The sequence below is a fragment of the Oncorhynchus gorbuscha genome, linkage group LG02, assembly GCF_021184085.1.
Source record: "Oncorhynchus gorbuscha isolate QuinsamMale2020 ecotype Even-year linkage group LG02, OgorEven_v1.0, whole genome shotgun sequence".
In the NCBI taxonomy this organism is placed as follows: Eukaryota; Metazoa; Chordata; class Actinopteri; order Salmoniformes; family Salmonidae; genus Oncorhynchus; species Oncorhynchus gorbuscha.
The window spans coordinates 33,592,889-33,606,723 of NC_060174.1; the positions used below are offsets into that span (position 1 = coordinate 33,592,889).

Here is a 13,835-nt window from a genome sequence, read left to right on the forward strand (position 1 = left end):
ATTAATATTAGACAGTAGTTGCCTTATTATTCTTGTTTATCTGCATTTTTCTTCTAGGTTTGTTTACATTTCTTCATTTGGATTAGTCTCCGCTTTCAATAGTGGTTATAATAGTTTGTATGCCAAACTATTCTGATGCTACAGAGATTTTTGTGAGAAGACCGATTTCAGAGATCTTCTGGATTTTTTTTGTGCTATGTTAATTCCGTGGTGGCGCAAACATTGTAGGCCAAGTGTTAAAGAATGATTCCCTCTAAAAAACAACAAATGAATACCTTTGAAAACCTCATATGTGGCATTGATATGAGTCCGTGAGAAACATTTATTATAGTTTCAAAATTGGCTAAAAAGTGTAAATAAGATCATTTCTGACATAAATTCAGTCTTGTTTAGAAAAAGTGTGTCTCACAAGTCAATTGGAGGTTGGGTTTGGATTACAATTATGTCAACAATTCATGCACTCATTTGCCAAGCTCCATGTGGAAATTGCCCCTCCGCCCACTTCACTTTCCTTCATTGAATGAATGGGTCACTGATGTTTCATCTGCCGTTTGAGACTGAAAAGCCCAATACGTATTGACCATGCCGTCGGCTCCAGTTCGACAATGCATGCTTCCAACAGGATGCACAGCCAACAATAGTTTGCATGCACTGCTGAAGGACCCTGCCGTGTGGAATAGGTGGTTGGAGTTCATTGGTCCCCAGTGGTGGTAAGTATACCGGTAACTAGACCATAGACTGCTGGTTATGTATCTGACATTATTTTTTGCTTAATGTCTACTTAGATGCATATAATGTCCAGGGCATAACCTAGCCTGGTGGAACCTGCCTAATCGCTGTGTTCACCATTCTATTGGACTTCACATTTTATGATATCTGAAGTGAAATAAAGGTGAACGCATCGATCTGGTTGATTCCACCAGGCTAATCATAATAGACATTGATAATGTAATCAGTGCTCTGTGTGTGTGTGTGTGTGTGTGTGTGTGTGTGTGTGTGTGTGTGTGTGTGTGTGTGTGTGTGTGTGTGTGTGTGTGTGTGTGTGTGTGTGTGTGTGTGTGTGTGTGTGTGTGTGTGTGTGTGTGTGTGTGTGTGTGTGTGTGTGTGTGTGTGTGTGTGTGTGTGTGTGTGTGTGTGTGTGTCTTCACAGATACCTATTGTATATGGAGCCAGCATTTGGGAGACTTGCAAGATGTGATAGAGTCCAGACTGACACACGGCTTGATGCTGATGTCTCTGAATGGAGCGAGCCCTTTCACTCAGCAATAGAATTATACAAGACATCTATAACTTTTTATCATATTTTGTTATTATTGAATCAAATGGCACTATCAAGGGTGGGGTGGGGGGGGTGGTATGTGACACCATACAGGAAGGTTTGACGACTGACATGTTTGGTAAGGTGGCCGTCTGGAGGCGGCAAGGTAGCCGCAGCACCACCAGACAAAAAGTTGAAAGGTACACTATCTCTGTCGGCTGTGAATGACAATAAAAGATGAAAGACGGGTGTAATATTTGCACATTGTTATATTAGCAGAGCACTGCTTCTACAATATTACGTGAAGGATGGTTTATTCTACATGGAACTTATACTTGAAAGTCGTCAAAACACTTTGTTAAGAATATCTTTAGCAATTTCATTCTTCTCATATTACTCTGGAAGCTATCTTGCCATAACCGATTTGACAGAGAAATATCAGCTAGATTGGATAGCCAGCTTCAGCCATCACCAAGCTATGCTAGATAGCTGCTGTCAGCTTGGCTAAACACAAAGTCAGCGCAAGCTTTAGCCTACACATAGAACTGATCACCTTGAGATGGTGAGTCAGTCAGGAGGGGAGAAGTCCTCAACTTCAAAAATGTGTTCTCGCCAGAGCAAAGCTAGCCTAACTTACATCGCTGTACTTACTACTGCATTTGTTTGTTGTGAATGCATGGCAAATACACACCCACATCAAACTTCTTAGGATCCCTCAACCTTGATCCATCGTCCTCCACATTCTTCACTGCCTCAGCATACGACACCTGTACTTCTCTGGCACTGGCCACCTCAACCTGCCCATTTCACACTTCCCCAGTAATATTGGCACCCCTACAGTTGACACGAACAACTTGTTCACCCAAACAACACATTCCTCTGTCCCATGCCCTCCTGCACACTCCTCACATCTAGGAATATCCCTCCTACACACTGCTATAACATGACCATAAGCATGGCACCTGAAACACCGTAGTGGGTTCGGTACAAAAGCTCTAACAGGATACCTGACATATCCTAACATGACTTTGTCAGCCAAAAGGCAGCGATCCACTTTCTCCAAGAATGTCACTCCTACTGGGTCAGAATCATTGTTGTCATAACCATTGGGAAAAGACTCTGGGATCTTCACCACACCTGCCACCTCACTCATCAACTTAACTTTCTAAGCACACTTTGCACTTCCTTGACACACTGTTTCCCTTTGCACTCAGCTCCTCTCCTTCTTCCTTGCTTTCCCATCTCCGCTTCCGACCAAGAAACAGGGTCTCCTCCACTCGCCATCTTTCCGGGCTGCTTCTCGCTCTTCATAACCGCCGGTCTCCAAAGACAATTATCATACATTTCTGACAGATTCCAAGAACACAGGATGAGATGTTACTATCCTTTGTGCAAGCACTTCCAAGAGTTCATGAACAGTGAGCCTAGTGAAATTTAGGGAGCGCATCGTCAGTAGTGTACCTTTGGTTCCTAGGGTGTTTCGGCCTTTCACACTATACACCCTCCCCAAAGGTGGCCAGCGACAGGGTGATCAATCCTACGCTTGTGTCCCATTCCCAATTAGTCATAGGAGTTGCCTTGTTGTTGATAGCCAACATCCCATGTTGGCTATCAACAACATACATGAAAATGTACCATGTCCTCCTCTTAATGTTTTTAACTCGGCAAGTCAATTATGAACAAATTCTTATTACGGCCTTACCTGGCCGACTTGCACACCGCATTATGGGACTCCCAATCACGACCAGATGTGATGTAGCCTGGATTTGATCCAGGGACTGCAGTGATGCCTCTTGCACTAAGATGCAGTGCCTAAGACCACTGCACCACTCAGGAGCCCCATTTCTGCCATCCTCGCAGATAACCCTTGTTTCAACACAATACAATTCATCTTCTTAGCTAACTTAACAAAGCCATCCAGCTGCCATAATACCTCCAATCGAACAGTGGAATCATATTGGTATTAATGAATTGTATGGGTTTCCTATCATTTAATCTACAATATTCAATCCAGCAGAGGTCGCTCTAGGCCCACTCAGGTTCTACAAATGCATTCATATTTTATTCCAGCAGGTACGGCTGTGTCAAATGATTTTTCAAAGACCTACAACTGTATAAAAACCACACTTAGGAGATAACATCTTTTTTGGGCCACATTTATGCAATGTGATTAATTATATATTGCCTATTGGGTGACATCTACACTTAAGTAAAGGGTGTCAGGTAGTCTAGTGGTTAAAGGGTTGGGCCAGTAACCAAAAGGTTGCTAGATCGAATCCCCGAGCTGACAAGGTAAAACTCTGTCGTTCTGCCCCTGAACAAGGCAGTTAACCCACTGTTCCTGGCTGTTGTTGTAAAAGATCATTTGTTCTAAACTGACTTAACTAGTTAAAAATAACCTCTTTCACGTGGAGAAATGTATCCTATAAGTGTAGTGTAGAATGTCATACATTTTTCTCTCTTACTGGTTTGTATTGTGATACAGGATGTTATGCTAGATTTAGATCATTTGAAATGTTTTTACATTTCACTAGGGTGTCCTAGAGAGATGTGGGTAAACTGGACCCTGTAATCTCTGAACCCAGACACGAATCGTGTGTGCACTGACAATCTGTCACGAGATGAGAGACTACTATGTGTGCCATCCAGAACAGAAGGTGCCCTAAAGATATGTACCTGACCTTAGTACTGTAGGGCCTTTTGTTGGGTGATTCTTCTTCTGTTAGACTATTTGAACTGCCATTGGTTGAACTGCATTCCAACTGTATTCCAAAACTGTTTACATTCCAAGGGTCCAAAGGTTGGGTGCTCACTCAAGTCATCACATTATGTCATAGCACCGACTCTCCTCTGACTGACCTTTCATCTAGATCACTGTAATAGTGAAAATGAATGCAAACATCTTGTCCAAGTATCTAGAGGATGACCAACCACGTGCACATCTATTCGGAAAATTGATACATTTGTGTTCTTCTGAGTTTCAAAGTTGTGCAGTGTTTTTGTCCTTTAATGCCCCCTCTTCCTTGGGAGGTGACCTGGCTGCTCTGAGCTGAGGGACTTTAATATGCTGCAAGCTTCCACTCCCACATGACTACACACTACCCATTCTTTCTCCCAGTATGGTAACCAGCCCCAGCTAAAATTAGGGCCCTTCACAGTGGTGACTGGGGATATGGAATGTAAGAGGATTGTTTCAGCTTCATAAACCAGTCATAATTCAACCCTTATAATATATAACCTACACTGAATTTGGACTACCAGCAAGGTGCCTTTGCTCTTACTGCTGAGAATCAATTATACCTACATAAAGACATACTCATCTATTCACTTTATAATCTATTACGTCTATACATTGCGGCATGGCTATTCACTCTATAATCTATTCGATCTATGCATGGCAGCATGTAACATTCTGCCTGTATGAAGGTCCAGACTTCTAACATCAAATCAAATTGTATTTGTCACATGCGCCAAATACAACAGGTGTAGTAGACTTTACCGTGAAATGCGTACTTACGAGCTCTTTCCCAATTATGTTAAAAAAAATAAGAAATATTTTAAATGATAACACCAGAGGAATAAAGACCACCTGAATGCGGCTATATACAGTGAGTACCATATCTCGTACCATACATCTTTATGAACGAAAATGAACTGACCCTTATCTGGAGTTTAGACAGCAGGACTAGAATGAAAGTCATAAATACTCTTCTGATTGGGGATGGTCAATTAGAAGTCCCTCCCTCTATCATTTTTTTTTCGTAGCGTCAAGCGCGTAGAGTGGGGAGGCGTTGCGTCTATTGCAGTGCACGGCATTTCATTTCGACCCTTCTTTGCTCGGAGTTTGTCGGGTATCAGCTACTAGTAATTTGGGCAAGCCATGGCTGGATACTTGAAGGTCCTCAGCTCTCTATCTAGGTCGGCGGCCACTTTCTCCAAAAACCCCGCGGTACTCGCGCCAGCTGCAACCTTCCAGAGTTTGCAACAGAGGAACTGTGAGTTTTGAGCAAAATGTCCGACCTTTAACATGGTTACATGATATTGTACAAAATCAAACAGAAAGTGAATGTATAATGCCTAACGCAAAACCCCGTCAAATAACGTTGGCCTATTCACTGTGTGGAAGCTAGCCATAGACGGGAGAGGAAGCGAAGCTTCCCACTCATTTTTTTCTGGTTCATATGTGTGAACTAAGAAAGTAGACCAGCCCCAGCTTAGCTAGTAGTCTAGCTTTCTCGCCGTTACTTTTAGCTAGGCATCATCTTGCGCCACATTTGGACAGTTTTGGATTGTTTGTTGGTGAAGTAACTGTTGCTACCATAATGAAATATTCGTCTGTTCGCTAAATTATCCCATTAATGCAGAGTCCCACATTTGCTCGGTGAATGGAGCTAGGTAACGTTAGTTGTCACAAAATGAACTCCCCTCGCAAGCAAAGTCAGCTGCCTTCCCTAGAAACCGCTAGCGAGGGGAAGATCAGAGGGTCGAGGGAGATGTCTTTGTCTGCGTCACTCTCTTGGCCATTGCTTTATTTCTCTTTTGCTTTGGCCTAAAAAGTAGAGTGAATGTACATACTATTAAATGGGCTGATTTATTTAACAGTATATCTCGAGATTGGTTTAAAATACTCTAAATAGTTTCATCTAAAATGTGACCATTTCCATTCGCCACGCAACCAAACCAATTGGCAGCAATTGAATCGAAGACTCCAAGCCACCTGCCCATGCCAATCATGCATGTGAACTGTGTAAACACGCTGTAGAAATGCGTCAATCAATTAGAAATGGTGAATATACATTGATACAATTGTCTCCAAACAGTTTTCAAAAGTTTACACCTCCATTGTTTGAGCGCTAGCTACTTTCTTTGCTAAGAAACTTCCACAAGGTCAGCCTAGAGTGGGACGCTCTGCAATGGCTGCCACAAGTGTTCAATGGCCCACCAAATCCTATTTTCTGCAGCAGCATAACTAAATCATGTCTGAACTGTGTAGTAGGTCTAGGAAGCTGTTTTACACGCACTGTAAAAATACATTTGACCCTCTTTGTCCTCTTATATAACCTTCCAGAATAACTTTCAAATAAGAAAGTCCAAAATATGGTATTTAGGCTAGCTGTTTTGTTAGATAGCTTTAAGGCCTATAATGCCTTGCCCCCTCTATTTGACTTTGAAGGACTGTAGAAAGTAGCAGGTCAATTGAAGGGCAGTTCGTCTTCCCCAGTCTGCACATTCTACAGTCAGCTGTCTCTGAATCATGATCCTGATATTCACCGGATTGCAGAAGTCACTGATGTGTTTGTATAAGGTTATGTGAGGATTGAATCAAATTGAGGGTCTCTAGATAGTTTCATGGCTTTGGTCCTGTTAAAGCAACACTATCTATCCAGTCACATACCCTTGTGGTTAAGGACAGATGTCAAATTACATTTAAAAAGATATAACAATGATCATGAATGGAAAATGTTTCAAAATATGGGGTATTTTTTGGGTCATTGTATTTTGGTGTGACATTATTTGACACATTTTCATGTCTTGGAACCAATGTTTTTGTAATGTTTTTTTGCCTGGTCATGCAATACAGATCATTGATATAAGATGTTAGTTTAAAAGTTGAGTGATATAAATAATACAGAAAATTGAGTCATAGTGGCACATGTTTTGGTCATATTTTTGTACCATACACAATCCCTTCAAATCAATGACTACTTTCACTTGCTAATTTAATGTGTCTTGAAGAGTAGCCAAGTGCAGTTATGAACATAGGGCCTACATTTTAGTAATATGTTTTAAAATTACCATAAACACAATCATAACTGATTTTAACTAGCAGAATATGCATAGCAAAGGTGTTGACCTTTGAAAGGTTCAGCTGTCACTTCATATTCCACTTAGTTGTTAGAAACGGCATATAATCACCTTTCACCCATCCCCCTACAGACTGATGTCTGCAGTTAATTTGATCTATACTACTTGTGTAGGTGGATTTAGGTGTTCTGTAATTCAGCCAAAATCATCAGCTTTAAAAAAAAAATGAGTGAGTTTTTTTTTTTTTTTTTTTTTTTTACAGGGACAGTGCACATTAATCAATGTTTCAGTAAAAGTGACTGTTTTAGCCAGCTGGCTATTTAAAAAAAATATCTCTACCCATTATACATTGCAGCAAGACACAGCTGGGGTGGTAAATCTTTCTCATTCAGACTTCACCTGGTGTCTGTATGCTTTTCACACCTGGTAAACTTGTGATCAAGACACATCTTCTGAGTTCTGCTACGTGTTCACTACAGTATTATAAAGGATAACCTAATCCTTGCCTATCACAATTGGCTCTTCACGCAAAGTAAACTATTGTCTCTCAATGGATGAAGCTAACAGGCTTGCGGGAGAAAGAATTAGGCAATCAGTCAGTATATATACCCAGGTCGCTGCTTGCGGGCAAGGTTAGCCTATATGGGCCTTGTTTTACAGTCTCTTTTGCTGCCGGGGTTTGTTTATGTCCAACTGAGTTGTGAGTAGGTTGTTTTGACAGGTGCATAGTTGCAGTAAAGGTCTCATGTTTGTGTGTATACTTGGTATCAAGGTTGTCATACAGCATAGATCCACGTGATGGTGTTATTTCATCATTCCGCTGGATACCGCCATTTTGTTTCTCCTGAAGTATAAACACTATTCTTGGATGTCATGGGGAGCAGTGGAAGCATAGACTTGGCAGGAACATTAGAAAGTCACTTGATTCCCTGCACCGCCCCTCTTCCACTCTGTCTCCACTGCATGGTCTAGCTGGGAGAGTGGGTGAGGGCCTGCCTTCTCCCAGGGACACTAAAGGGCAGAGCAGTGTGGGAGCAGAGACTTGTTTTACTAGATAATTGGACTACTAGTCTGGGTGAATCAAAGGGAAAGATGCATGGCAGCTACAGATGAATGAAAATAGAAATGTCTTGCTGTCAATATTCTGTATGTATTGGCATGAAGAGAGCTGAATATGTTACTGTCCATGGAGAGAGGAAGCCATGAAGTCTAAATGAAAGTGCAGTCTCTTTGTAGGATGAGGTGACTTTGATCACACGACTCCCCTAATTTAGAACCAACTGTTTCTTGAACCCTCACAAACGGCATGAGCCTATTCAGGGAACATTTCCTGAGACCTTTAGACGCCCTATAGGCTATTCATAGAGACCATGTCAAACAAAATATTCCAGTATGTAGTATTGGTTGTCATAGTTCTTCGGGAGCCATGTTGCCAGTCAAACAGATGTATTATTGTTATATATAATTGTATGTCGTAATAAGCTATAATCAGTGACTGGTTGCTCAGCAGTTTTTGTGGTGAAAACACGCTAACATGCTCCTTACTAATGTGTGTAGGTCACAATTGTGACGACAGGCAGTCTCCATTTAAATGTACACTTTCTTTTTATTTTGGACAGATGGGGACAAGCGCATCAAGGTGTCCCAGCCTGTGGTGGAGATGGATGGAGATGAGATGACCAGGATCATCTGGGAGTTCATCAAAGAGAAGGTGCTGAACTTGGAGGGGAGGGGGACGACAGTGGTGTCTGTGTAGATTCAGAGTGAATGAGTATGTGCCTGAGTGTAAGGAGATTGTCTGTATAATGTGGGAGGAGGGTTTTTTGTAAAGTTTGTCACCCATTGGCTACTCACCTCTGGAGAGAGCAGATGGCTCAGTCTGAACATGGAGCTTCATGGGAGAAAAAAACATTACCTTTTTTTCCTGACAATTTTAAATGTGTATTGTCCCCCACGTAAAACAATATATCGCACTATACATGAATGAAGATATGATTATTACATCTATCAATAGATATGGTGCAATCTATATTGCATTAAGTTATAGTATATTTAAAGATTGTTCTTGTAAATATTACTGTTTTTGTATTTGACCTTTTAACTAGGCAAGTCAGTTAAGAACAAATTCTTATTTATGATGACTGCCTAACCCGGGCGACACTGGGCCAATTGTGCTCTGCCCTGTGGGACTCCCAATCACGTCCGGTTGTAATACAGCCTGGAATTCTGACCCTTATGTGCTTGGACTGGGGTGCGTCCATTGACTAAAGCACGTCCATTCTAAGTTCAGACATAAACAGTGTCTGAAATCCTGTAGAGCATTTGACAATGTAAGAAATAATGAGTTCTGATTACTGTCACTATGTTCTGCTTTTCCAGCTCATCCTCTCCAATGTGGATGTGGAGCTGAAGTACTATGACCTGGGTCTGCCATACCGTGACCAGACTGACGACCAGGTCACCATCGACTCTGCCATCGCCACCCAGAAGTACCATGTCGCTGTTAAATGTGCCACCATCACTCCTGACGAACAAAGAGTAGAAGGTATTTGAATAGCATATAAGCAGTGTTTTTATATTTTGCTATAAAGGTTTAATTCCCTCTCCAAATGCTCCCTTTCAGGGTCGCTTGGCTTAGAGAGCAATCACACATTACACTATTTTTGTAGTTAAACCGACAATAGGAACCTATGGTTGGTGTTTTAAATGTTGCTGTTTTGTGAGAACTGTCGTTTACCATCAGAGTTCAAACTGAAAAAGATGTGGAAGAGCCCCAATGGAACCATCAGGAACATCCTGGGAGGCACAGTCTTCCGTGAGCCAATCATCTGCAAGAACATTCCCAGGCTTGTTCCAGGTTGGACACAGCCCATCACCATTGGCAGACATGCCTTTGGTGACCAGGTCAGTTCCTTCTAAATTGGAGCCATTTTAATATTTGTATCTTCATTGTGTTATTTGTAACCGATCCATTGTTTTACAGTACAGAGCAACAGACTTTGTTGTCAGCCAACCAGGCACTTTCAAGATGGTCTTCTCTCCTACTGATGGGAGCAAAGGCCAGGAGTGGGAGGTCTACAAGTTCCCCGGAGGTGGCTGTGGAATGGGCATGTACAACACAGATGAGGTGAGTTCAGTAATGTGGTTTGTTTTGCCAACTAGATATATTTTATAATTTGTCACACTATTATTTTGCCACAGATTTTTCCCTTCATGAAATTATAGCAGTAGTGAATGGAGTGAGTTGGCCTCCTGTAAACATGCCTTAATACTCTTTGTTTACCATCACAAGCAGGATTTTGTTTGATTTTATGCCGTCAGAGGTCATGTGGCAGACTTTCAACTTGTCTAGTGGAAATGGAAGTGTGAATTGGGGGCTAGTTGAGGGTTAAGAGATAGAAGGTTGTTAACCTCTTACTGCTGCTCATATGACCTACATGCTACACTAGTGGAGACCTTTGTACACTTTCTATCCCATCAGTCTATTTCAGGCTTTGCACATAGCTGCTTCCAGTACGCCATTGGCAAGAAGTGGCCCCTCTACCTGAGCACCAAGAACACCATTCTCAAAGCTTATGATGGCAGATTCAAGGACATCTTTGAGGAAATCTACCAGGCGTTAGTATTTGTTGCTTTTTATGATCTCATTAGCCTCAACATCTATTGGGCTGTGGTCCTGGATACTGATTGGTTGAAACAGGATTCTAGACCTGTGAATATAAAACAATTGGGCAGTGAAATACCAGTACCTCAGCCATTAGACTAAAGTTTAATATTGGATTTCTAGCATATTGGCCATTATAAACTGGGTGGTTTGAGCTCTGAATGCTAATTGGCTAAAAGCCGTGGTATATCAGACTGTATACCACGGGTATGACCAAACACTTGTTTTTACTGCTCTACTTATGTTGGTAACCAGTTTATAATAGCAATAAGGCACCTCGGGGCTATGTGATATAGAGCAGAGCTGTTATAATGCTCTTTTTACTGAGATTCTGAAATGCTATTTAACATCAGTAGACATCATGCAAAACTACAAATTCCTGCAAGCTCCTGCATGTCATATTTTAGCTGACACCTTTGCCCACGGGTTTTGTCTGTTTAAAACTTGCACAACACAGTTCACAGAATTTTCCATTTAAAGAAATGTTGCCAATTTATTCATTACTACATTTAACTATGTGATGTTAGCTAATCTAGAGATTCTTACTTTTGCCTCGATTCGGCGGTCTCGTCCAGATCTTCATGGAAGTTGTAGTTCTTTATGATAGCCACATTAGTGGCTAATTAGCATTTCATTTTGGGGGGATGGGTAAATACAGGCAACTATATTGGAAAGTCACATTTTCCTAGATTGACATGGTTATCAAAACGTCACGCCAGGGTAAGCCTACACGACACCCAGCCCTTATTTGAAGTGTTTCTGAAGTTCCTTATGGGGAAAGATGAATGGTGGAAAGACCATTGGAACCATTTCCCTGTTTGACCTCTATGTTTTGTGGGTATTATGACTCATACTGTGGTGCTCTATATACACTGTGGCTAAGGGCTGTATCCAAGCACTCTGCATTGCATCGTGCGAAAGAACATACCTTAGCTGTGCTATATACCACACCCCCTCGGGTTTTATTGCTTAAAAATACGCCTTAGGGCTCTTCTTAGCCACAACGTGAATGCCTGGATACAGCCCTTAGCTGTGGTATATTGACCATATAACACAAAACCCCAAGGTGCCTTACTGTTTAAACTTGTTACCAACATAAATATAACAGTAAACAAGTAGTTTTGTGCCATACCAAGGGGTATATTGTTTGTTATACACCCAGCTGGAATGCTGCTTCAGCATCTAGGACCCAAATTACCCAGGTTATGTTTAATGCAGTGCTCTCACACTACCATGTCTTTTGTGTCCATAGGAATTACAAGCCAGAGTTTGACAAGCTGAAGATCTGGTACGAGCACAGGCTCATTGATGACATGGTTGCCCAGGTGCTGAAGTCCGATGGTGCCTTCGTGTGGGCCTGCAAGAACTACGATGGAGACGTACAGTCTGACATCCTGGCTCAGGGTGAGGGATTAGGAACACCTCATTTCTAATTCCATTTGAAATTAGACTATGATCCAAATGTTGAGTGCCGTAGAGATTAGATTAAGAGTCCTATATCAGACTATGGGTGATGGACATACTATTTGGGTTCCGTAGGTTTCGGCTCTCTGGGTCTGATGACGTCAGTGCTGGTATGTCCCGATGGTAAGACCATTGAGGCTGAGGCAGCCCACGGCACAGTGACCAGACACTACCGCGAGCACCAGAAGGTTAGACTCATTCTACTAACTTTCATTACAGCCCAAGATTCATATTTCGAGAAGCATAAATCATCTTCCGTGGTACGTACACCAGTCCAATTTCAGTGGCTCTATTTGAATGTCTTTTATGTGAACAGTGCCATCTTGTGGTGGACAATATGCTGCCAGAATGACTTCATAGGATGAAGGAAATGATCCATCAACATGGGATTATTGGAGTTATGTTGTCCATGCTTTTACATAATCTGTAAAGTATCTGTATTTCCACTGGTAAACTGTAACCTAACTTTACCCCTTCTGTATCCACCTTTAGGGAAACCCAACCAGCACCAACCCCATTGCCAGCATCTTTGCCTGGACCAGAGGGCTTGAGCATCGGGGTAAACTTGATGGGAACCCTGACCTGATCAAGTAAGAAATGAACTAATATTAATTTTTAAACTAATATTGTCACTAACTATATAATGGTGTACTGTCCCAGTGTCCTATTCCATTGGGGCAGCAGGGTAGCCTAGTGGTTAGAGCGTTGGACTAGTAACCGAAAGGTTGTAAGTTCGAATCCCTGAGCTGACATGGTACAAGTCTGTTGTTCTGCCCCTGAACAGGCAGTTAACCCACTGTTCCTAGGCAGTCATTGAAAATAAGAATTTGTTCTTAACTGAATTGCCTAGTTAAATGAAGGTAAAATAAATAAATTGGTGTTTGCCAGGAAATTGGCAAAGTGTTTTTATATTCACAAGCCAATTGTTTTGCCCATTACTGAATCTTGTCTGTTTGACCTGCAGGTTCGCCCTGACTCTGGAGAAGGTATGTGTGGAGACCGTTGAGAGTGGTGTTATGACTAAGGACCTCGCCGGCTGCATTCACGGACTTTCCAAGTGAGCTCCTTACTATTGCGTTGACCAAATTCTTGATCTAACATGTTCATCAATGCATGGATTGTTTTATAATCGAGGGGGGGTCCTATTTCCTTATTGGAAGATTGCATGATTCTGTCTCAGGGACAGGGTCCTGACTGAGTAACTTATGTTCTGATCTGTGATTACAGATGCAAGCTGAATGTACACTACGTCAACACTGAGGACTTCCTGGATGCCATCAAGAACAACCTGGACAAAGCCCTGGGCAAATGAAGGATTGAAATTTGGAGTACAGCTAGCCTGCAAATGACAAATGTCATTTTGTTTTTGTACCTCGTTTTTAATTTAGGTCAAGATATCCAAATGCGTATTGTCTGAAGGAAGAAGTCATCTGTAGAGCATTATTCAGTGTACCAGATTAGGTCCTTCTATTCAGAGCTCTGTTCCATCTAGCACTCCTTCAACCTTCTTTCCCCATGTCTCCGAGGTTATATTTATATGTGAAGTACTGTATTATACCTTGGAAGAAACTTGAAGGCCATGTCAAGAATATTTGCTAATAAATCTTCCTTGTTGGATCCTATGCTTGTATTCTGCCTCCATTT

General features: G+C 41.7%; 1 protein-coding gene across 1 annotated transcript; it reads left to right on the forward strand.

The window, feature by feature from the left end:
- The first annotated feature begins 5,057 nt into the window (after positions 1 to 5,057).
- Positions 5,058 to 13,813, forward strand: LOC124001239 (isocitrate dehydrogenase [NADP], mitochondrial-like). The gene is made up of 11 exons (XM_046307886.1): positions 5,058 to 5,253; positions 8,683 to 8,774; positions 9,443 to 9,608; positions 9,807 to 9,967; positions 10,047 to 10,190; positions 10,545 to 10,681; positions 11,980 to 12,131; positions 12,267 to 12,379; positions 12,684 to 12,781; positions 13,156 to 13,248; positions 13,419 to 13,813. Exons 1-11 carry the CDS (start codon positions 5,139 to 5,141, stop codon positions 13,501 to 13,503), a joined length of 1,356 nt encoding a protein of 451 aa, XP_046163842.1. The 5' UTR covers positions 5,058 to 5,138; the 3' UTR covers positions 13,504 to 13,813.
- The last annotated feature ends 22 nt before the right edge of the window (positions 13,814 to 13,835 follow it).